This window comes from Oncorhynchus tshawytscha, linkage group LG11 (assembly GCF_018296145.1).
Source record: "Oncorhynchus tshawytscha isolate Ot180627B linkage group LG11, Otsh_v2.0, whole genome shotgun sequence".
NCBI lineage: Eukaryota > Metazoa > Chordata > Actinopteri > Salmoniformes > Salmonidae > Oncorhynchus > Oncorhynchus tshawytscha.
Window position 1 is genome coordinate 52,508,416 of NC_056439.1, and position 24,286 is coordinate 52,532,701.

At 43.4% G+C, this 24,286-nt stretch overlaps 1 protein-coding gene across 1 annotated transcript in view; it reads left to right on the forward strand.

Moving 5' to 3' along the window:
- Nucleotides 1-20,174, forward strand: part of map3k9 (mitogen-activated protein kinase kinase kinase 9) — a 49,417-nt gene extending 29,243 nt beyond the window's left edge. The window contains exons 5-12 of the mRNA XM_042330440.1: nt 4,422-4,570; nt 9,553-9,728; nt 9,949-10,189; nt 15,407-15,535; nt 16,092-16,212; nt 16,480-16,592; nt 18,216-19,085; nt 19,212-20,174. Of these exons, the coding sequence (XP_042186374.1) occupies nt 4,422-4,570; nt 9,553-9,728; nt 9,949-10,189; nt 15,407-15,535; nt 16,092-16,212; nt 16,480-16,592; nt 18,216-19,085; nt 19,212-19,807 (2,395 nt within the window). The 3' untranslated portion in view covers nt 19,808-20,174. The remainder of the gene's footprint in view (nt 1-4,421; nt 4,571-9,552; nt 9,729-9,948; nt 10,190-15,406; nt 15,536-16,091; nt 16,213-16,479; nt 16,593-18,215; nt 19,086-19,211) is intronic.
- The last annotated feature ends 4,112 nt before the right edge of the window (nt 20,175-24,286 follow it).

A 24,286-nucleotide genomic window follows, 5' to 3' on the forward strand; every position in this document is an offset into this window, starting at 1 on the left:
CATGGGCCGGGATAGGAAGTTGATGAGGCAGGAAACTGTCTGTTCTATCTCACTTAGATCTAGAGGGCTGGAGGAGTCATTTATTCAGTTCTGGATCTAGTAAAGCACTGAGTCATTTATTCAGTTTCTGGATCTAGTAAAGCACTGAGTCATTTATTCAGTTTCTGGATCTAGTAAAGCACTGAGTCATTTATTCAGTTCTGAATCTAGTAAAGCACTGAGTCATTTATTCAGTTCTGGATCTAGTAAAGCACTGAGTCATTTATTCAGCTCTGGATCTAGTAAAGCACTGAGTCATTTATTCAGCTCTGGATCTGGTAAAGCACTGAGTCATTTATTCAGCTCTGGATCTAGTAAAGCACTGAGTCATTTATTCAGTTCTGAATCTAGTAAAGCACTGAGTCATTTATTCAGTTCTGGATCTAGTAAAGCACTGAGTCATTTATTCAGTTCTGGATCTAGTAAAGCACTGAGTCATTTATTCAGTTCTGGATCTAGTAAAGCACTGAGTCATTTATTCAGCTCTGGATCTAGTAAAGCATTGCAGTAGTATGATGATGACTGCACCCAAATAAGGAACCAGCACTGTAATTGTTTTCAACGTCTTACCCTCGTCTGAAATCATAGAATAACCTAGCTACATCAGCTCTGATAAGTACAGGATTTAATTCCGTTGAGCTTCGTCAGCTATGCGGCATTGGAAAAGGTAATTTCCGATATGCAGCAGAAGCAGGGCTTTCTATGTTGCAGCAGACTCTCATGACTTATCATTGACCATGCCAGGTGGCTTGAGTCCAGCCCTTGTTTTAGTATGAAATACCTGCCTGGCTGGAGGTGTGGAGGTAGTTGGAGGCTGTGGACAGGGAGGGCCCTGTCCCTGTCTCTCTGGGGTGCCATAATGCCCCCCCTCCCACCCCCAATATTGTTAGTATTTACAATATTAACTGAATTATAATAAGAATAATAAAGATTGTCAACAGGGTAATCAGTAACAATAATAATGAATAGTAAATGTGCAGGTTCGTTGGTCTGTTTGATGGAGGACATGTGCACGTTAGTTGGTCTGTCAGACACTGTCTGTCATCTTATGGCAGACAGCAATGTAGTGCTCTACCAACCCACAGCTCTCTGCGTCCTCCCCCAACCGGACGAGTAGCCTATCCTCATCAGAGAGGTCTTTGAAACCTTCAATAAGGTTGTCAAATTTTGGGAAATGACACTAATTGTTTGATACTTTTTAATAATGCAGCTCCGTCTCAGGTTCTGCTGTGGTGCAGTGGTTGCACAGCCTTTCCTCTACAGGAAGTCATGTTTTCATGTGTCTACCCTTCTCAATGGCAAGGCTGTGCTCACTGAGTTTGTACTTTTGATCAGTAATCATGGTCAAATTGTTTGCCACGGTGTACTTTCGATTTAGGGCCAAATAGAACTGCATTTTGCTTTGTGTTTGTGTTTCCCAATAAGTTATGTCGTTTTGTTTTGACTGTGTTGTAATTTAGTTTATTCTGATTGATTGGATGTTCTGGTCCTGAGGCTTCAGTGTGTTAGTAGAACAGGTTAGTGAACTCAGCCTCAGGACCAGCTGGATGAGGGGACTCTTTTCTTTGCTCATCTCTGGGCATTGCAGGGCTTGGTAATGATATGTGAGGGGGGTCACTGTATTTTAGATGTTTCTAAAACTTACGTTCGTATTATTAGTGGATATTGGCCTAATTCTGCTCTTTTTATTTTTCCTTTATTTAACCAGGCAAGTCAGTTAAGAACAAATTCTTATTTTCAATGACGGCCTAGGAACAGTGGGTTAACTGCCTGTTCAGGGGCAGAACGACAGATTTGTACCTTGTCAGCTCGGGGGTTTGAACTTGCAACCTTCCGGTCACTAGTCCAACGCTCTAACCACTAGGCTGCCCTGCCGTGCATTGTTTGTAGTTTCCTCTGGACATGTAGGAGAATCTTGTGGAGTAACTACAATGTTGTTGATCCATCCTCAGTTCTCTCCTATCACAGTCAAACTCTGTAACTGTTTTAAAGTCACCATTGGCCTCAAGGTGAAATGTCTAAGCCGTTTCCTTCCTCTCCAGCAACTGAGTTAGGAAGGATGCCTGTATCTTTGTAGTGACTGGGTGTATTGATACACCATAGTGTAATTAATAACTTCACCATGCTCAAAGGGCTATTCTGCTTTTATTTTTTTTTACCCATCTACCAATAGGTGCCCTTCTTTGCGAGGCATTGGAAAACCTCCCGGGTCTTTGTGGTTGAATCTGTGTTTGAAATTCACTGCTCGATTGAGGGACCTCACAGATAATTGTATGTGTGGGTGTACAGAGATGAGGTAGTCACTCAGAAATCATGTTGAACACTATTATTGCACACAGAGTGAATCTATGCAACTTGTGACAAGTTAAGCACATGTTTATTCCTGAACGTATTTAGGTCATAACAAAGGGATTGAATACTTATTGGCTCAAGACATTTCAGCTTTTCATTTGTAAAAAAAAATTGAAATAATAATAATAATAATAGAAATAATAATAATAATAACAATAATAATAATAATAATAATAATTGTGTGCAGTGACAACAACAAAAAATCTAAATTTAATCCATTTGAGAACTTTGGTCTAATTCCCTGAAATCTGGATAATTTAATTAAAGCTCTGAATTGTGGACACTAACACTTCGGACTGAAGATTGTTCTAGAATTGTGGCCAATTCGTTGATGTAAATATTGAAGAATGCAGGGCTCAGATTGCAACCCTGGCGAAGGCCCCGCCCCTGGTTAAAGAATTCTGTTATTTACGTGCCAATTTGAATGCTGCACGTATTGCCAGAAGACATTGATTTAATTATGTGTTTTACCCCCTACACCACTTTCAATAACTTTGTAGAACAGTCCATTTTGGTATTATTTTGGTGGACAGGTTTATCTATCAGGGTCTCTAGGGTGTAAATATGATCGGTTGTACAATGTTTTGGTATAAATACAAATCAGGCTTTTGCTCAAGATGTTGTGATTATTAAGGAATTTGTTAATTCTCTCTCTCCATTAGCTTTCTGCTCTCTGCTGTCTATTATCTCTGCTGTCTATTATCTCTGCTGTCTATTATCTCTGCTGTCTATTCTCTCTGCTGTCTATTCTCTCTGCTGTCTATTCTCTCTGCTGTCTATTGTCTCTGCTGTCTATTGTCTCTGCTGTCTATTGTCTCTGCTGTCTTATCTCTATCTATTCTCTCTGCTGTCTATTATCTCTGCTGTCTATCTCTGATATCTATTCTCTCTGCTGTCTATTGTCTCTGCTGTCTATTGTCTCTGCTGTCTATTGTCTCTGCTGTCTATTGTCTCTGCTGTCTATTATCTTTGCTGTCTATTGTCTCTGCTGTCTATTGTCTCTGCTGTCTATTGTCTCTGCTGTCTATTGTCTCTGCTGTCTTATCTCTATCTATTCTCTCTGCTGTCTATTATCTCTGCTGTCTATTATCTCTGATATCTATTCTCTCTGCTGTCTATTGTCTCTGCTGTCTATTGTCTCTGCTGTCTATTGTCTCTGCTGTCTATTGTCTCTGCTGTCTATTCTCTCTGCTGTCTATTCTCTCTGCTGTCTATTCTCTAGCTGTCTATTCTCTCTGCTGTCTATCTTCTCTGCTGTCTATTGTCTCTGCTGTCTATTGTCTCTGCTGTCTATTGTCTCTGCTGTCTATTGTCTCTGCTGTCTATTATCTTTGCTGTCTATTGTCTCTGCTGTCTATTATCTCTGATGTCTATTCTCTCTGCTGTCTATTCTCTAGCTGTCTATTCTCTCTGCTGTCTATCTTCTCTGCTGTCTATTGTCTCTGCTGTCTATTGTCTCTGCTGTCTATTGTCTCTGCTGTCTATTGTCTCTGCTGTCTATTATCTTTGCTGTCTATTGTCTCTGCTGTCTATTGTCTCTGCTGTCTATTGTCTCTGCTGTCTATTGTCTCTGCTGTCTATTGTCTCTGCTGTCTATTGTCTCTGCTGTCTATTGTCTCTGCTGTCTATTATCTCTGCTGTCTATTGTCTCTGCTGTCTATTGTCTCTGCTGTCTATTGTCTCTGCTGTCTATTGTCTCTGCTGTCTATTATCTTTGCTGTCTATTGTCTCTGCTGTCTATTATCTCTGATGTCTATTCTCTCTGCTGTCTATTCTCTAGCTGTCTATTCTCTCTGCTGTCTATCTTCTCTGCTGTCTATTCTCTAGCTGTCTATTCCTGAATTCTGCCATTCTGTTTCCTGCTGATACTGACAAAAGAAAGATAGAAAGAGAAATATAAGCCTATAAAGCTAAAGGTTTCAAAATTCCAGTACCTTTCCCAAAATTCCCAAGATTTCCAGAAATCCCATTTTTCTGTTTCCATAACATTCTTCCATCTCTTTCCTGATCTGTTCCTCCCGACCCTGAAGCTACGGGGTTCTTCTGTGGGAGCTGCTGACGGGAGAAGTCCCATTCAGGGGCATTGATTGTCTCGCGGTGGCATATGGAGTAGCCATGAATAAGCTGGCGTTGCCCATCCCTTCTACCTGTCCAGAGCCCTTCGCCCGTCTTATGGGAGGTAAGATGAGCTGCTTTCTGTTAGGTATTCTTCAATGAGGCCAACAGCCACCTCTTTGTTGACAGAACGTACACATCGTTACCTTAATAATACAGATTATTCGATTATAAGAATATGTATATAAATAGATATATCCATCTCCATCCTGATCCATAATAGATAGATTGATATTTGTGCAAAAATAAATTTTCATTTTCATTGAGGTCCTCTGTAGATCCATGGAGTGCCGTCATATATATATATATATATATATATATATATATATATTTATATAACTTTTGACCGGTAGTGTATATATGTATTATATATAGAGAGAGAGATACTAACAAAACATTACATCCAAAGATTTTTTATAACTAACCCAAGATAGATCACAGCATGTCGTTTCCAATGGAAACAAATTAATCATAGTGGGGCAGAACAAGCAAGGAGGTGGAGCCAAGCACGAGCTAGCAGGAGCCTATTAGAGCGTTCTAGCATCTATTTGCATATTTCCGTTAAGGAACGGCTACTCTTTGAAATGCGCTTGTGCAGTAATTTAATTCGCCCTTCCACTCCATCTGAACAACACAACTTTGGCAAAGGGTAAAGTCCAGATAACTTAGTCAAATCTGTTCGTAACAATTTCTAGTTTGGGGAACAGAATACTGTATTGAGATCAAATGTTTCATCAATGAGAACAGTAGCAGAATGTCGGCCATCTCCTTCTCCCACTGCCAGCCACGGGGCTTCCTCTCACCACCATATTTGGTAGTGAGTGGAAACGGCCAACAGGAAGCTTCACATTTATCACATCCAGTGAAATATCTGTCTCATTGTTCTATCTCATCCCGTCAGTAGAGGATGCCTGGTTATTATTTGTAAATGCCTTCCTCTCCATCTTTAATAAACATGCCCCATTCAAGAAATGTAGAACCAGGAACAGCTATAGCCCTTGGTTCTCTCCAGACCGGACTGCCCTTAACCAACACAAAAACATCATGTGGCGTTCTGCATTAGCATTGAACAACCCCGTGATATGCAACTTTTCAGGGAAGTTAGGAACCAATATACACAGGCAGTTAGAAAAGCCAAGGCTAGCTTTTTCAAGCAGAAATGTGCTTCCTGCAACACAAACTCAAAAAAGTTCTGGGACATTGTAAAGTCCAGGGAGAATAAGAGCACCTCCTCCCAGCTGCCCAGTGCACTGAGGAAAGGAAACACTGTCACCACCGATAAATCCACTATAATTGAGAATTTCAATAAGCGTTGTTCTATTGGCCATGCTTTCCACCTGGCTACCCCTACCCCGGTCAACAGCACTGCACCCCCCACAGCAACTCACCCAAGCCTCCCCCATTTCTCCTTCTCCCAAATCCAGTCAGCTGATGTTCTGAAAGAGCTGCAAAATCTGGACCCCTACAAATCAGCCGGGCTAGACAATCTGGACCCTTTCTTTCTAAAAATGATCTGCTGAAATTGTTGCCACCCCTATTACTAGCCTGTTCAGCCTCTCTTTTGTGTCGTCTGAGATTCCCAAAGATTGGAAAGCAGCTCCGGTCATCCCCCTTTTCAAAGGGGGGGACACTCTTGACACAAACTGCTACAGACCTACAGTGCCTTGTGAAAGTATTCGGCCCCCTTGAACTTTGCGACCTTTTGCCACATTTCAGGCTTCAAACATAGAGATATAAAACTGTATTTTTTTGTGAAGAATCAACAACAAGTGGGACACAATCATGAAGTGGAACGACATTTATTGGATATTTCAAACTTTTTTAACAAATCAAAAACTGAAAAATTGGGCGTGCAAAATTATTCAGCCCCCTTAAGTTAATACTTTGTAGCGCCACCTTTTGCTGCGATTACAGCTGTAAGTCGCTTGGGGTATGTCTCTATCAGTTTTGCACATCGAGAGACTGACATTTTTTCCCATTCCTCCTTGCAAAACAGCTTGAGCTCAGTGAGGCTGGATGGAGAGCATTTGTGAACAGCAGTTTTCAGTTCTTTCCACAGATTCTCGATTGGATTCAGGTCTGGACTTTGACTTGGCCATTCTAACACCTGGATATGTTTATTTTTGAACCATTCCATTGCAGATTTTGCTTTATGTTTTGGATCATTGTCTTGTTGGAAGAGAAATCTCCATCCCAGTCTCAGGTCTTTTGCAGACTCCATCAGGTTTTCTTCCAGAATGGTCCTGTATTTGGCTCCATCCATCTTCCCATCAATTTTAACCATCTTCCCTGTCCCTGCTGAAGAAAAGCAGGCCCAAACCATGATGCGGCCACCACCATGTTTGACAGTGGGGATGGTGTGTTCAGGGTGATGAGCTGTGTTGCTTTTACGCCAAACATAACGTTTTGCATTGTTGCCAAAAAGTTCAATTTTGGTTTCATCTGACCAGAGCACCTTCTTCCACATGTTTGGTGTGTCTCCCAGGTGGCTTGTGGCAAACTTTAAACGACACTTTTTATGGATATCTTTAAGAAATGGCTTTCTTCTTGCCACTCTTCCATAAAGGCCAGATTTGTCCAATATACGACTGATTGTTGTCCTATGGACAGAGTCTCCCACCTCAGCTGTAGATCTCTGCAGTTCATCCAGAGTGATCATGGGCCTCTTGGCTGCATCTCTGATCAGTCTTCTCCTTGTATGAGCTGAAAGTTTAGAGGGACGGCCAGGTCTTGGTAGATTTGCAGTGGTCTGATACTCCTTCCATTTCAATATTATCGCTTGCACAGTGCTCCTTGGGATGTTTAAAGCTTGGGAAATCTTTTTGTATCCAAATCCGGCTTTAAACTTCTTCACAACAGTATCTCGGTGCAGGTGCATTTATACGGAGACTTGATTACACACAGGTGGATTGTATTTATCATCATTAGTCATTTAGGTCAACATTGGATCATTCAGAGATCCTCACTGAACTTCTGGAGAGAGTTTGCTGCACTGAAAGTAAAGGGGCTGAATAATTTTGCACGCCCAATTTTTCAGTTTTTGATTTGTTAGAAAAGTTTGAAATATCCAATAAATGTCGTTCCACTTCATGATTGTGTCCCACTTGTTGTTGATTCTTCACAAAAAAATACAGTTTTATATCTTTATGTTTGAAGCCTGAAATGTGGCAAAAGTTTGCAAAGTTCAAGGGGGCCGAATACTTTCGCAAGGCACTGTATATCTATCCTACCTTGCCTTTCTAAGGTCTTCGAAAGCCAAGTCAACAAACAGATCACCGACCATTTCGAATCCCACCATACCTTCTCCGCTATGCAATCTGGTTTCAGAGCTGGTCATGGGTTCACCTCAGCCACGCTCAAGGTCCTAAACGATATCTTAACCGCCATCGATAAGAAACAATACTGTGCAGCCGTATTCATTGACCTGGCCAAGGCTTTCGACTCTGTCAATCACCACATCCTCATCAGCAGACTCAACAGCCTTGGTTTCTCAAATGATTTCCTCGTCTGCTTCACCAACTACTTCTCAGATAGAGTTCAGTGTGTCAAATTGGAGGGCCTGTTGTCCGGGCCTCTGGCAGTCTCTGTGGGGGTGCCACAGGGTTAAATTCTTGGACCGACTCTCTTCTCTGTATACATCAATGATGTCGCTCTTGCTGCTGGTGAGTCTCTGATCCACCTCCTACGTAGATGACACCATTCTGTATACTCCTGGCCCTTCTTTGGACACTGTGTTAAAAACCCTCCAGGCGAGCTTCAAGCCATACAACTCTCCTTCCGTGGCCTCCAACTGCTCTTAAATACAAGTAAAACTAAATGCATGCTCTTCAACCGATTGCTGCCTGCACCTGCCCGCCTGTCCAACATCACTACTCTGGACGGCTCCGACTTAGAATATGTGGACAACTACAAACACCTAGGTGTCTGGTTAGACTGTAAACTCTCCTTCCAGACTCACATTAAACATTTCCAATCCAAAATTAAATCTAGAATCGGCTTCCTATTTCGCAACAAAGCATCCTTCACTCATGCTGCCAAACATACCCTTGTAAAATTGACCATCCTACCGATCCTCGACTTCGGCGATGTCATTTACAAAATAGCCTCCAATACCCTACTCAACAAATTGGATGCAGTCAATCACAGTGCCATCTGGCTCCAGGTCATCTACAAGACCCTGCTAGGTAAAGTCCCCCCTTATCTCAGCTCGCTGGTCACCATAGCATCTCCCACCTGTAGCACACGCTACAGCAGGTATATCTCTCTAGTCACCCCCAAAACCAATTCTTTCTTTGGCCGCCTCTCCTTCCAGTTCTCTGCTGCCAATGACTGGAACGAAACGACAAAAATCTCTGAAACTGGAAACACTTATCTCCCTCACTAGCTTTAAGAACCAGCTGTCAGAGCAGCTCACAGATTACTGCACCTGTACATAGCCCATCTATAATTTAGCCCAAACAACTACCTCTTTCCCTACTGTATTTATTTTTTTATATTGCTCCTTTGCACCCCATTATTTTTATTTCTACTTTGCACATTTCTTCCACTGCAAATCTACCATTCCAGTGTTTTACTTGCTATATTGTATTTACTTCACCACCATGGCCTTTTTTTGCCTTTACCTCCCTTATCTCACCTCATTTGCTCACATCGTATATAGACTTATTTCTACTGTATTATTGACTGTATGTTTGTTTACTCCATGTGTAACTCTGTTGTTGTTGTATGTGTCGAACTGCTTTGCTTTATCTTAGCCAGGTCGCAATTGTAAATGAGAACTTGTTCTCAACTTGCCTACCGGGTTAAATAAAGGTGAAATTTAAAATTAAAATAAAAATCAGAATGTCAGTTTACTTTCTCCCACTGCCAGCCATGGGGCTTCCTCTCACCACCATATTTGGTAGTGAGTGGAAACGGCCAACAGGAAGCTTCACATCCAGTTCACATTTTATCACATCCAGTGAAATATCTGTCTCATTTTTCTATCTGTGGTACATCTAAACACACCACCTTTATTAAGTCCTTCTTCTTCTTCTTCTTCTCCAGACTGCTGGAGTCCAGACCCCCACCTACGACCTCTCTTCACCAGTATCCTGGACCAGCTGACAACTATAGAGGAATCGGGTTTCTTCGAGATGCCAGTTGAGTCCTTCCACTCCCTGCAGGATGACTGGAAGATGGAGATTCAGGAGATGTTCGACCAGCTCAGGGTCAAGGAGAAGGTAGTGGGATTCTCAGTCAGCTTTCAAAAGATCAGAGGCCTCTGCCGTGGCGGTTTCCACATTATACAATATGGGGCCCACGAGATTTGTTTGTGCTGTCTTGCCAACTTTAATGGTTGTTGAACCAGGCTATGGAGAGTGATATGCCCCCCCCTCTCGAAAAACAAAAAAATCTGACCGCAAGTGTTAAATCTCCCCTGACCTCTAACCTTGTCTCTAGGAGCTGAGGTCGTGGGAGGAGGAGCTGAGTCGTGCTGCGCTGCAGCAGAAGAGCCAAGAGGAGGAGCTTAGGAGGAGGGAGCAGGAGCTGGCGGAGAGGGAGATCCACATCCTGGAGAGAGAGCTGAACGTTATCATCCACCAGCTGTATCAGGAGAAACCCCGTGTGGAGAGCAGGCAGGGCAAGTTCAGACGCTCACGGCTCAAACTGAAGGACGGGAACAGGATCAGTCTGCCTTCAGGTAGGTATTTTCATCAGTAGGACAGGGCCAGCAATCTGATGTCTGTGGGTCTCACATGCAGGGATCCACAATGGCTCTCTTATATTTATTTAGTTATATATTTATATTTATTTAGTTATATATTTATATTTATTTAGTTATATATTTATATTTATTTAGTTATATATTTATATTTATTTAGTATATATTTATTTAGTTATATATTTATATTTATTTAGTATATATTTATATTTATTTAGTATATATTTATATTTATTTAGTATATATTTATATTTGTATTTATTTATATTTATTTAGTATATATTTATTTAGTATATATTTATTTAGTATATATTTATATTTATTTAGTATATATTTATATTTATTTAGTATATATTTATATTTATTTAGTATATATTTATATTTATTTAGTATATATTTATTTAGTATATATTTATATTTATTTAGTTATATATTTATATTTATTTAGTTATATATTTATATTTATTTAGTTATATATTTATATTTATTTAGTATATATTTATATTTATTTAGTATATATTTATATTTATTTAGTATATATTTATTTAGTATATATTTATATTTATTTAGTTATATATTTATATTTATTTAGTTATATATTTTTATTTATTTATTTATATATTTATTTAGTATATATTTATTTTTTTAGTTATATATTTTTATTTATTTATTTATATATTTATTTAGTATATATTTATTTAGTTATATATTTATTTAGTATATATTTATATTTTTGTAGTTATATATATATATATTTTTTTTTTATATATTTATTTAGTATATATTTATTTAGTTATATATTTATTTAGTATATATTTATTTAGTTATATATTTATTTAGTTATATATTTATTTAGTTATATATTTATATTTATTTAGTTATATATTTATATGTATTTAGTTATATATTTATTTAGTTATATCTATATTTATTTAGTTATATATTTATATTTAAATTGTTACAGTGGGGCAAAAAAATATTTAGTATTTAGTCAACCACCAATTGTGCAAGTTCTCCCACTTAAAAAGATGAGAGGCCTGTAAAAATCCAGAAAATCAAATTGTAGGATTTTTAATGAATTTATTTGCAAATTATGGTGCAAAATAAGTATAAGATTTCTGGCTCTCACAGACCTGTAACTTCTTCTTTAAGAGGCTCCTCTGTCCTCTTACAATTGCGACCTGCCCCACTGTATATGTCCCGATATAAAAATAGCAAAAAAGTTCAAATGCAGGGCAAGAGAGAGAGAGAGAGACTTAAACCCCTTCAGTTTTAGTTTTATGTCCCAATATAAAAACAGCAACAACGTTCAAATGATTGAGTGACAGGTTGGTGCAAAATCTGTACCTCCGCTGCGCTGTGTCAGCACCATGGACAGAGTGCACTGGGGGGCTATGGAAAGCCCCTGGGCGGTTAGGTATGACTCCTCTGGGTTTCCATAACAAAAAAACAGTGCTCCTCTGTGGTAAAATAACGTGAAAGACCTCCGCTTGTAATATTTTGATTTATAAAGGACAGGGTTAAGTTTACAGTTGAACCTGCTTCACTGAACTGTACCTCACGCCCCACCACTACAGAGTTGAGTTAGCCTCTTAGCTAGCTGTAACAGGCGTTAGTGTTATTCGCCATTTTCGCTTTAACCAGCTAATATGCCACTGCCGCGATGAATATCAGAAATGAAAACCACGAGGCCGCCGTCAAGCCCGGTAGCGAGGATGCTGCCGACCTCCAGCTAAGAGGCTTCAACAAGTGTCGCCAGGATAATGGCTCCACAGTCCCTCCTCCAACTCCGACTGTTCCTGACGATCTTGGAACAGAGGAGCCAGCCCAGGTTAGCCTATAGAATCCTATTACCCAAGATGCATGGTTGAGAGTGGCTGGAATATTCAGTTACTGCAGATGCGGCACCTCTTGATCAAAAGTACTCAATGGTCTCCGCATTTGAACTTTTATGTTTATTGTGGTACAGCATGATATAAACAGAATTCAATATAATTCCAATGCAAGAACCCAACAAAAAAATACAAAAAATAAGTTTATCCTGGGTCTGCTCAAATTGCACCCTATTCCCTATATAGTGCACTACTTTAGACCAGAGCCCTATTCCCTATATAGTGCACTACTTTAGACCAGAGCCCTATTCCCTATATAGTGCACGACTTTAGACCAGAGCCCTATTCCCCATATAGTGCACTACTTTAGACCAGAGCCCTATTCCCTATATAGTGCACTACTTTAGACCAGAGCCCTATTCCCTATATAGTGGTACTATTTTAGACCAGAGCCCTATTCCCTTTATAGTACACTACTTTAGACCAGAGCCCTATTCCCTATATAGTGGTACTACTATAGACCAGAGCCCTATTCCCTATATAGTACACTACTTTAGACCAGAGCCCTATTCCCTATATAGTACACTACTTTAGACCAGAGCCCTATTCCCTATATAGTGCACTACTTTAGACCAGAGTCCTATTCCCTACATAGTGGTACTACTTTAGACCAGAGCCCTATTCCCTATGTAGTGCACTACTTTAGACCAGAGCCCCTAGACTGCCATAGACTGTTCACTTGGCTACGGTCCGGCAAACGGAACTGATCAAGGGAGATTAGTGGTTTTGTATGTCTCCATTTCCTAATAATTGCTGACCATATGACATTCTCCCAATCTTCTTCTGGATCATCCAAATGCTCTCTAGCAAACTTCAGATGGGCCTGGACATGTACTGGCTTAAGCAGGGGGACACGTCTGGCACTGCGGGATTATAGTCCCTGGCGGCGTAGTGTGTTACTGATGGTAGGCTTTGTTACTTTGGTCCCAGCTCTCTGCAGGTCATTCACTAGGTCCCCTCATGTGGTTCTGGGATTTTTGCTCACCGTTCTTGTGATCATTTTGACCCCACGGGGTGAGATCTTGTGTGGAGCCCCAGATCGAGGGAGATTATCAGTGGTCTTGTATGTCTTCCATTTCCTAATAATTGCTCCCACAGTTGATTTCTTCAAACCAAGCTGCTTACCTATTGCAGATGCAGTCTTCCCAGCCTGGTGCAGGTCTACAATTGTGTTTGTGGTGTCCTTTGACAGCTCTTGCTATGGTCTCTTGCTAAGACTATGGTCTTGGCCATAGTGGAGTTTGGAGTGTGACTGGTTTGAGGTTGTGGACAGGTGTCTTTTATACTGATAACAAGTTCAAACAGGTGCCATTAATACAGGTAACGAGTGGAGGACAGAGGAGCCTTTTAAAGAAGAAGTTACAGGTCTGTGAGAGCCAGAAATCTTGCTTGTTTGAAGGTGACCAAATACTTATTTCCCACCATAATTTGCAAATAAATTCATTAAAAATCCTACAATGTGATTTTCTGGATTTTTTTCTCATTTTGTCTGCAATAGTTGAAGTGTACCTATGATGAAAATTACAGGCCTCTCTCATCTTTTTAAGTAGGAGAACTTGCACAATTGGTGGCTGACTAAATACTTTTTTGCCCCACTGTATAGCTCCACATTGATCTGGTAACTTCCTGTATATAACTCCACATTGATCTGGTACTTCCTGTATATAACTCCACATTGATCTGGTACTGGTACTTCCTGTATTTTGCTCCACATTGATCTGGTACTGGTACTTCCTGTATATAGCTCCACATTGATCTGGTACTGGTACTTCCTGTATATAGCTCCACATTGATCTGGTACTGGTACTCCCTGCATATAGCTCCACATTGATCTGGTACTTCCTGTATATAACTCCACATTGATCTGGTACTTCCTGTATATAACTCCACATTGATCTGGTACTTCCTGTATATAGCTCCACAATGACCTGGTACTTTCTAAATATAGCTCCACATGGATCTGGTACTGGTACTCCCTGCATATAGCTCCACATTGATCTGGTACTTCCTGTATATAACTCCACATTGATCTGGTACTCCCTGTATATAGCTCCACATTGATCTGGTACTTCCTGTATATAGCTCCACATTGATCTGGTACTGATATTCCCTGTATATAGCTCCACATTGATCTGGTACTGGTACTTCCTGTATATAGCTCCACATTGATCTGGTACTTCCTGTATATAGCTCCACACTGATCTGGTACTTCCTGTATATAGCTCCACATTGATATGGTACTTCCTGTATATAGCTCCACATTGATCTGGTACTGGTACTTCCTGTATATAGCTCCACATTGATCTGGTACTTCCTGTATATAGCCCCACATTGTGTATGTAGCCTGTATGAAGGCTGTATGTAGCCTGTATGAAGGCTGTATGTAGCCTGTATGTAGCCTGTATGAAGCCTGTATGAAGGCTGTATATAGCCTGTATGAAGCCTGTATGTAGCTTGTATGAAAGCTGTATGTAGCCTATATGAAGCCTGTATGTAGCCTGTATGTAGCCTGTATGAAGGCTGTATGAAGCCTGTATGAAGGCTGTATGTAGCCTGTATGAAGGCTGTATGTAGCCTGTATGAAGGCTGTATGTAGCCTGTATGAAGGCTGTATGAAGGCTGTATGTAGCCTGTATGAAGCCTGTATATAGCGTGTATGAAGGCTGTATGTAGCCTGTATGAAGCCTGTATGTAGCCTGTATGAAGGCTGTATGTAGCCTGTATGAAGCCTGTATATAGCGTGTATGAAGCCTGTATGAAGGCTGTATATAGCCTGTATGTAGCTTGTATGAAAGCTGTATGTAGCCTATATGAAGCCTGTATGTAGCCTGTATGAAGGCTGTATGAAGCCTGTATGAAGGCTGTATGTAGCCTGTATGAAGGCTGTATGTAGCCTGTATGAAGGCTGTATGTAGCCTGTATGACGGCTGTATGTAGCCTGTATGAAGGCTGTATGTAGCCTGTATGTAGCCTGTATGAAGCCTGTATGAAGGCTGTATGTAGCCTGTATGAAGGCTGTATGTAGCCTGTATGAAGGCTGTATGAAGGCTGTATGTAGCCTGTATGAAGCCTGTATATAGCGTGTATGAAGGCTGTATGTAGCCTGTATGAAGCCTGTATGTAGCCTGTATGAAGGCTGTATGTAGCCTGTATGAAGCCTGTATATAGCGTGTATGAAGCCTGTATGAAGGCTGTATGTAGCCTGTATGAAGCCTGTATGTAGCGTGTATGAAGCCAGCGATTTACATGAATTGTTTTATTTATATGGACATTGTTTGATTTGTTTGTGCTCTTCTGTCACCAGATTTTCAACACAAGATCACCGTGCAGGCCTCTCCCTCTCATGATCGATGCAGGAGTTTACTGGGTAGTCTCTCCAGCCCTCCCACCAGTCCCCAGGCCCCGTTACTACCACGCCTCAGAGCCATACAACGTAAACACTATATACTATTTACATTACCTTTGACCTTTTAAATTTTTTTTTTAGCAGAAGGTCTTATCCTGAGTGACTTACAATCAGCTGATACTGTATATCTTCCTAGGTTTGGGTTGACTATTGACCATATTTACAGTTCAGCAGATGTTCTGTATTTTTATTTATTTTTTTATTTTTATTTAAACCTTTATTTAACCAGGAAGGGCTCATTGAGATTTAAAATATATTTTTCAAGAGCGTCCTGGCCAGGAAAGGCAGCACCAAGTCATTACAAAAATTACAGACAAAACTACAAGTAATCTAGTAAACACCATAGAATTCACAAGAGTATAACACAGCTAATTAAAAACATTGACAGGTCAGGGAATCAGTCTCAAGATCGTCATCAGAGATGGGTAATATTTGGAACCATTATGTGTTGTTATTTAATGTTTATTTACCATGTGTAACGAAAACATCTTACTAACCACAGCTCTCGTGACAAAAAAACACATTCCATGTTTTTGAGTTTTTTTGTAAATGTGAACTTCTAAAATGGAGTCTTGTTTTCCAGTGACTCCTGGAGGTGAGGGGTGTAAAGGTTGGGGCCGGTTGGATGAGGAGGAAGAGAAGAGAGGCTCCAGGAAGAAAGGCCGTATTAGGGGCTCACACAGAGAACACAGTGATGATGAGAGGTGAGAGGAGGGGTGAGGCAGGGTGAGGGAGGACCAGGGTGGGGCAGGGCAGGGTGAGGGAGGGTAGGGCAGGACCAGGGCGGGGCAGAGTGAGGGAGGGCAGGACCAGAGCGGGGCAGAGTGAGGGAGGGTGGGGAAGGACCAGGGCGTCTAACCTGATCGCATACATGTTTGTGCTGTCTTGCATGCAACGACCAGACTACAACAGACCTTAACATGCCACTATTTAGTGGTTCTCTATAGCTCTTTATCTCCTGCCCCTACCAGCATCAAGGTCCCTCAGGAGGGGAACAGACAGAGGTCCTGCAGCGCCCCAAATCTCCGCAGGTCACCGAGACACAGCCCTGCCATACCAGGGGTACCCAGCCTCACTGAGATGGGTAAGGACTGAAATAAGATTATCATAGATGGGTAAGGACTGAAATAAGATTATCATAGATGGGTAAGGAGTGAAATAAGATGATCAGAGATGGGTAAGGACTGAAATAACATGATCAGAGATGGGTAAGGACTGAAATAACATGATCAGAGATGGGTAAGGACTGAAATAACATCAGAGATGGGTAAGGACTGTAATAACATGATCAGAGATGGGTAAGGACTGTAATAACATGATCAGAGATGGGTAAGGACTGAAATAACATCAGAGATGGGTAAGGACTGTAATAACATTATCAGAGATGGGTAAGGACTGTAATAACATTATCAGAGATGGGTAAGGACTGTAATAACATGATCAGAGATGGGTAAGGACTGAAATAACATGATCAGAGATGGGTAAGGACTGAAATAACATGATCAGAGATGGGTAAGGACTGAAATAACATGATCAGAGATGGGTAAGGACTGAAATAACATCAGAGATGGGTAAGGACTGTAATAACATGATCAGAGATGGGTAAGGACTGTAATAACATGATCAGAGATGGGTAAGGACTGAAATAACATCAGAGATGGGTAAGGACTGTAATAACATTATCAGAGATGGGTAAGGACTGTAATAACATTATCAGAGATGGGTAAGGACTGTAATAACATGATCAGAGATGGGTAAGGACTGAAATAACATGATCAGAGATGGGTAAGGACTGAAATAACATGATCAGAGATGGGTAAGGACTGAAATAACATTATCAGACATGGGTAAGGACTGTAATAACATCAGAGATGGGTAAGGACTGTAATAACATCAGAGATGGGTAAGGACTGTAATAACATTATCAGAGATGGGTAAGGACTGTAATAACATGATCAGAGATGGGTAGGGCCTGAAATAAGATTGATACTGATAGCCTAACATGCTGACCAGACTGCATGCATGTTGATTTTTGTCCACCCACACCAGACGCGATATGGACACGGAGATTGAAATATCAAAACGAACTCTGAACCATCTATATTAATTTGGGGACAGGTGGTCGAAAAGCATTAAACATTTATGGCAATTTAGCTAGCTAGCTTGTTGTTAGCTAGCTAACTAATTTGTCCTGGGATAAACATTGGGTTGTTATTTTACCTGAAAGGCACCTCTACTCTGACAATTAATCCACAGAGAAATGGGCAAACCGAGTTAGTGTCTAGTAATCTCTCCTCCTTCAGGCTTCTTCTTCTGTGGTCTTTATATGGCGGTTGGCAATCAACTTTAAGGTGCGTTACCACCACCAACTGGACTGGAGTATGGACCTCAGTTCATCTTCCAATCAGCCACGTGGGAATACGCTCCTAAAAACCAATGAGGAGATGGGAGAGGCGGGACTTGCAGGGCATCAAGCGTCACAAATTGAACCAAGTTCTATATTAGCGCCTGGCTACGCAGACGCTCGTTGACGCTCTCGCGAGCAGTGTGGGTGCAATGATTGAATAACATGTATGTGTACATATATTTTTTTGCAACGCTCGAACATGCGACGCAAGCAGTGTGGTCAGCATGTAACAGAGCTAGGTAAAGGACATGTACCTTAGCAACAATAATGTAATGTGGTGAAACCCTCTCCTCCCCGTAGAGAATGAAGACTGCTGTTACACCACTGACCCAGGGGCCAACGCATCCCCCAGCCAATCCTACCTCTGTATCCCCTTCCACAAGGAGGGGCCTGTTGCCGATGGTAACGCAGGAGGAGGCGGGGAGTACTATCCTAGTTACCGTAGCACCCAGGCCCCGGACACGCCCCCCAGTAGGAAGAGTCCTGCCGGGCGGGGGAGGTCCGAGCTGGTGCTACTGGGGTGTGGGGCCTTGCTGGCTGCAGTAGGACTGGGCTTCAATATGACGACTCTGGCCCAGCCTGGGACTGGTTCTGGGTCTGGGACTGAGGGGGCTGGGGAAAGCAGCAAGCCACCTCGCTGGGAGGGCTTCTTCCACCGTACAGGGACAGGGGGCCAGAGACGGAGCACCAGTCCCCCCACACGCAAGCTCTTCAGGCGGGGAGGGGACAAGGAGAGCCCCCTGAAGCACTCGGTTGCCCTGGTGACGGAGCGGGTTGGAGGCGGACTGTTTCCGTCCTCTCTCACACTGCTGTCACTGTCGTCTGTGTCGGACTGTAATTCTACGCGGTCTCTGTTACGATCTGATAGTGAGGAACTGTTGGTCTACCGCACTGCCTCTCCCCAGGCCCCTGTTCAGCCTGCTGTCCAGCCCCACACCTCTGTTCACCCCCAGCCCCAGCATGCCTCACTCAACCCCTTGGTCAACACACACCTGGAGAGCTTCAAGCGTCACCCTCGGCAGTCCCTGACCCCGACCCATCTTCCCTCCGCTCCTTCCTCCTCACGTTGTCTACACCGTACTCCCTCCGACGGAGCCATCGAGACACGCTGCCCTCCAAACTATATCCACCCTTTTCCTTTACCTATCAGAGCAGCTCTGGAGCCTTCAGGTATCTTTACTGTTCTCCTACAGACGGTTTGTTGTTGATCTGCTCTAGCTATATGGCCTGATTCATCCTGTCTTAATATCCCTAGATGTTCTACAACTGTTTTTCTTTTTCTCTATTTTCAAACAGATGGAGGTCTCAGGGGTCTAAGTGACAACGTATCCCAGGTTCCCCGGTTGCCAGATCCAAATCTGGTGTTTCCCCCTACACCGCGCCGCCGCTGCCCTCCTGAACGACCCAAAACCCTGGACTTCCTGGTTAGACCACGTCCCTCGCCACGGGTACGCTGCGACGTCTTCCTGGGCCAGTCACCTGGGCGGGGCAGAGGAGGGGGGCAGGGGAATGGAGAGTCCCCAGCCCACACCACCAGCACAGACACCCCTCCCACGGTGGAGTTTGGCAGGGACATGACCGTGCTTCCTACCCCCTTGGAGCCCCCGACACCATCCCCAAGGAGGGGACACAGTCTGGAGGCCCCGACGCCCTCACCAAGGAGGGGACACCCACTGCTAACCCATCACATGGAGCCCAGAGACATGGAGGTACTAGCCACCCCCATGGAGCCCCCTTACGCCTGCTCAACCTCCCCGCGACGGAGGGGGGACAGTCTGCTGGACCAACAGGACGAGGAACAGTGTCTGGACCCAACCCTCCCACTCTGCAAACCCGAGTCCCAGTTTCCCAAATGTTCCCCGTACCGCTACCGGCCTGGGTTCTTTTCCTAACCTGGTCCAGTCTGGGTTCTGGTCCTCCTCTGGTCCAACCTGGGTTCTGATCCTAACTCGGTCCACCTAGCGCTACCAGCTTGGGTTTTGGTCCTAACCTGGTCCCTCCAGCGCTATTGGCCTGGGTTCTGGTCCTAACCTGGTCCAGTCTGTGTTCTGGCCCTAACCTGGTCCAGCCTGGGTTCTGGTCCTAACCCAGTCTCCGTACTGCTACCAGCCTAACTTTGGATCCTCTTTTAAAAACACCAACAGAATACTTTCCTAGAGTCCTAGAAATACACCCAGCCCACACTGTTGCAGAGGAGGGGAGGAGGACTGGGACAGCCAGCCCACACTGTTGCAGAGGAGGGGAGGAGGACTGGGCCAGCCAGCCCACACTGTTGCAGAGGAGGGGGAGAACTGGGCCAGCCAGCCCACACTGTTGCAGAGGAGGGGGAGGACTGGGCCAGCCAGCCCACACTGTTGCAGAGGAGGACTGGGCCAGCCTGCCCACACTGTTGCAGAGGGGGGGGGAGGACTGGGCCAGCCAGCCCACACTGTTGCAGAGGAGGACTGGGCCAGCCTGCCCACACTGTTGCAGAGGAGGGGGGAGGACTGGGCCAGCCAGCCCACACTGTTGTAGAGGAGGACTGGGCCAGCCAGCCCACACTGTTGCAGAGGGGGAGGGGGACTGGGCCAGCCAGCCCACACTGTTGCAGAGGAGGGGGAGGACTGGGCCAGCCAGAGCCCACACTGTTGCAGAGGAGGGGGGGGAGGACTGGGCCAGCCAGCCCACACTGTTGTAGAGGATGGGAGGAGGACTGGGCCAGCCAGCCCACACTGTTGGAGAGGAAGGGAGGAGGACTGGGCCAGTCAGCCCACACTGTTGTAGAGGAAGGGAGGAGGACTGGGCCAGCCAGCCCACACTGTTGTAGAGGAAGGGAGGAGGACTGGGCCAGCCAGCCCACACTGTTGCAGAGTAGGAATGGATCAGACCACACTGTTGCAAAGGACGGGAGGAGGACTGGGCCAGCCAGCTCACACTGTTGTAGAGGAAGGGAGGAGGACTGGGCCAGCCAGCTCACACTGTTGCAGAGGAGGAGAGGAGGACTGGGTCAGCTCACACTGTTGCAGAGGAAGGGAGGAGGACTGGGCCAGCCAGACCACACTGTTGCAGAGGAAGGGAGGAGGACTGGGTCAGCTCACACTGTTGCAGAGGAGGAGAGGAGGACTAGGTCAGATCACACTGTTTTAGAGGACAGGAGGAGGACTGGGTCAGACCACACTGTTGCAGAGGAGGAGAGGAGGACTGGGTCCACTATTAGGCTCTTAGGCTATGGATTGTTCATGTGACAGAATTATATTTTTGTCTGGTCTGAGGAGTTCTTCTCTCACTGCAGACAGGAGCCCTATCCGGAGCAATATATTTAGGAAGCTGGGACATTAAGGTTTCTGCATCATGATGCATTTTAACATGACACTACAACATTCTATAACAGCCATGTTATCTCCCCCGTTAACATGACACTACAACATTCTTTAACATACATATTATCTCCCCCATTAACATGACACTACAACATTCTATAACAGCCATGTTATCTCCCCGTTAACATGACACTACAACATTCTATAACAGCCATGTTATCTCCCCGTTAACATGACACTACAACATTCTATAACAGACATATTATCTCCCCATTAACATGACACTACAACATTCTATAACAGCCATGTTATCTCCCCGTTAACATGACACTACAACATTCTATAACAGACATATTATCTCCCCCATTAACATGACACTACAACATACTATAACAGCCATATTATCTCCCCCATTAACATGACACTACAACATTTTATAACAGCCATGTTATCTCCCCCTTTAACATGACACTACAACATTCTATAACAGCCATGTTATCTCCCCCATTAACATGACACTACCACATTCTATAACAGACATGTTATCTCCCCCATTAACATGACACTACAACATTCTATAACAGACATGTTACCTCCCCCATTAACATGACACTACAACATTCTATAACAGCCATATTATCTCCCCGTTAACATGACACTACAACACTCTATAACAGCCATGTTAATGTTATCTCCCTATTAACATGACACTACAACACTCTATAACAGACATATTATCTCCCCCATTAACATGACACTACAACATTCTATAGCAGCCATGTTATCTCCCCGTTAACATGACACTACAACATTTTATAACAGCCATGTTATCTCCCCCTTTAACATGACACTACAACACTCTATAACAGACATATTATCTCCCCATTAACATGACACTACAACATTTTATAACAGCCATGTTATCTCCCCCTTTAACATGACACTACAACACTCTATAACAGACATATTATCTCCCCCATTAACATGACACTACAACATTCTATAACAGACATGTTATCTCCCCGTTAACATGACACTACCACATTCTATAACAGACATATTATCTCCTCCATTAACATGACACTACCACATTCTATAACAGACATATTATCTCCCCCATTAACATTACATGGAGAATATTTAAACAATGCAATGTCACTGAATGTCTAGAATTTAAAACAATATTCAACCTTCTAAAAGTTGGACCTACTTTTTAAATATATGGCTCTGGTCCTGTTTGTCCATTATGAAAGTGGAACTGGCAGCTAATTTTATTTACTTTGCAGATACGAAACAAACAGACAATCATAATATCAGTCAACAAATATCAACTTCCCAGTTCATGCTACAAAACCAACTTTATAAGAGGTTTAAAAAAAAATAGGTACTATATTTGACTCAATTTTCCATGACGTACACTAAGGCATTGTTGTCAGAATAGATGGATGCAGTTCAATGCATGATTAATATAATTCACCAATACATTTCTTGGTAGTCATCTGCCTCCACCCATTCATCTGCCTCCACCCATTCATCTGCCTCCACCCATTCATCTGCCTCCACCCATTCATCTGCCTCCACCCATTCATCTGCCTCCACCCATTCATCTGCCTCCACCCATTCATCTGCCTCCACCCATTCATCTGCCTCCACCCATTCATCTGCCTCCACCCATTCGGGATGCACTGTTTCAGTTTCAATTACTCGATATTTGACAAAAACGGACTAATGTAGCTAAGGCTAATGACAATTACAATCAAACTAGCAAGGGCAATGGTCACAAGTCAATCATAACATGGCTAATAGGTTAGCCTATCTATTGATAGTGCAAGTTACAAACACAGGGCCTGACATTAGCTAGCTATCTGCTGGGAGGATATCATGTCATTGGAGGAGTGAGTGACCTCTTTACCCCCTCCCATCCTCGTTTTTCGGTGGCCACAGCTCGAGAGACACAGGTGTCATTTGGTTAGCTAGCAAGAAATTTAAAAAAAATTGCTTCGCTAGCTATGCTGAACTTGAATGACTGGTATCCAGTTAGCATATCTCTTGCGTTTGTAAATTCCCTCTGGCTATCTACTCCGATATTAGAGCACTCTCGTCTGAGTGAATTGTCTGGGAGCGCAGAATAACTGATGAATGTACGAATGCGCAACACCCGCTGAATATGACCGGTGTCGGTAAACTTTGGCAAAAAATGTAATTAAATTGTTGCCAGCAGCACAGTTAGTCACTAATGCTCTGGATAACATGAAAACTGCCTAACCAGCTCTGCTGGGGCGAGTAAAATGGTCAGAGTGAAGTGTTCTCTCATTATGTGTCTGGAAGTAGCTATCAAACTAGCCAAAATTAGACAGTTAGCTTGGATGCTTGACTGCGGTTGTGAGGAACGCTCGGATCAACCCTCAGCAACAGCGTTCAGTGTTATTAGTACAGTGGAAGAGCAACGCTCTGAATTTACGAACCCAGAGCGCACGCTAACACACTGGAGGCAGTTTACGAACCCAGAGCGCACGCTAACACACTGGAGGCAGTTTACGAACCCAGAGCGCACGCTAACACACTGGAGGCAGTTTACGAACCCAGAGCGCACGCTAACACACTGGAGGCAGTTTACGAACCCAGAGCGCACGCTAACACACTGGAGGCAGTTTACGAACCCAGAGCGCACGCTAACACACTGGAGGCAGTTTACGAACCCAGAGCGCACGCTAACACACTGGAGGCAGTTTACGAACCCAGAGCGCACGCTAACACACTGGAGGCAGTTTACGAACCCAGAGCGCACGCTAACACACTGGAGGCAGTTTACGAACCCAGAGCGCACGCTAACACACTGGAGGCAGTTTACGAACCCAGAGCGCACGCTAACACACTGGAGGCAGTTTACGAACCCAGAGCGCACGCTAACACACTGGAGGCAGTTTACGAACCCAGAGCGCACGCTAACACACTGGAGGCAGTTTACGAACCCAGAGCGCACGCTAACACACTGGAGGCAGTTTACGAACCCAGAGCGCACGCTAACACACTGGAGGCAGTTTACGAACCCAGAGCGCACGCTAACACACT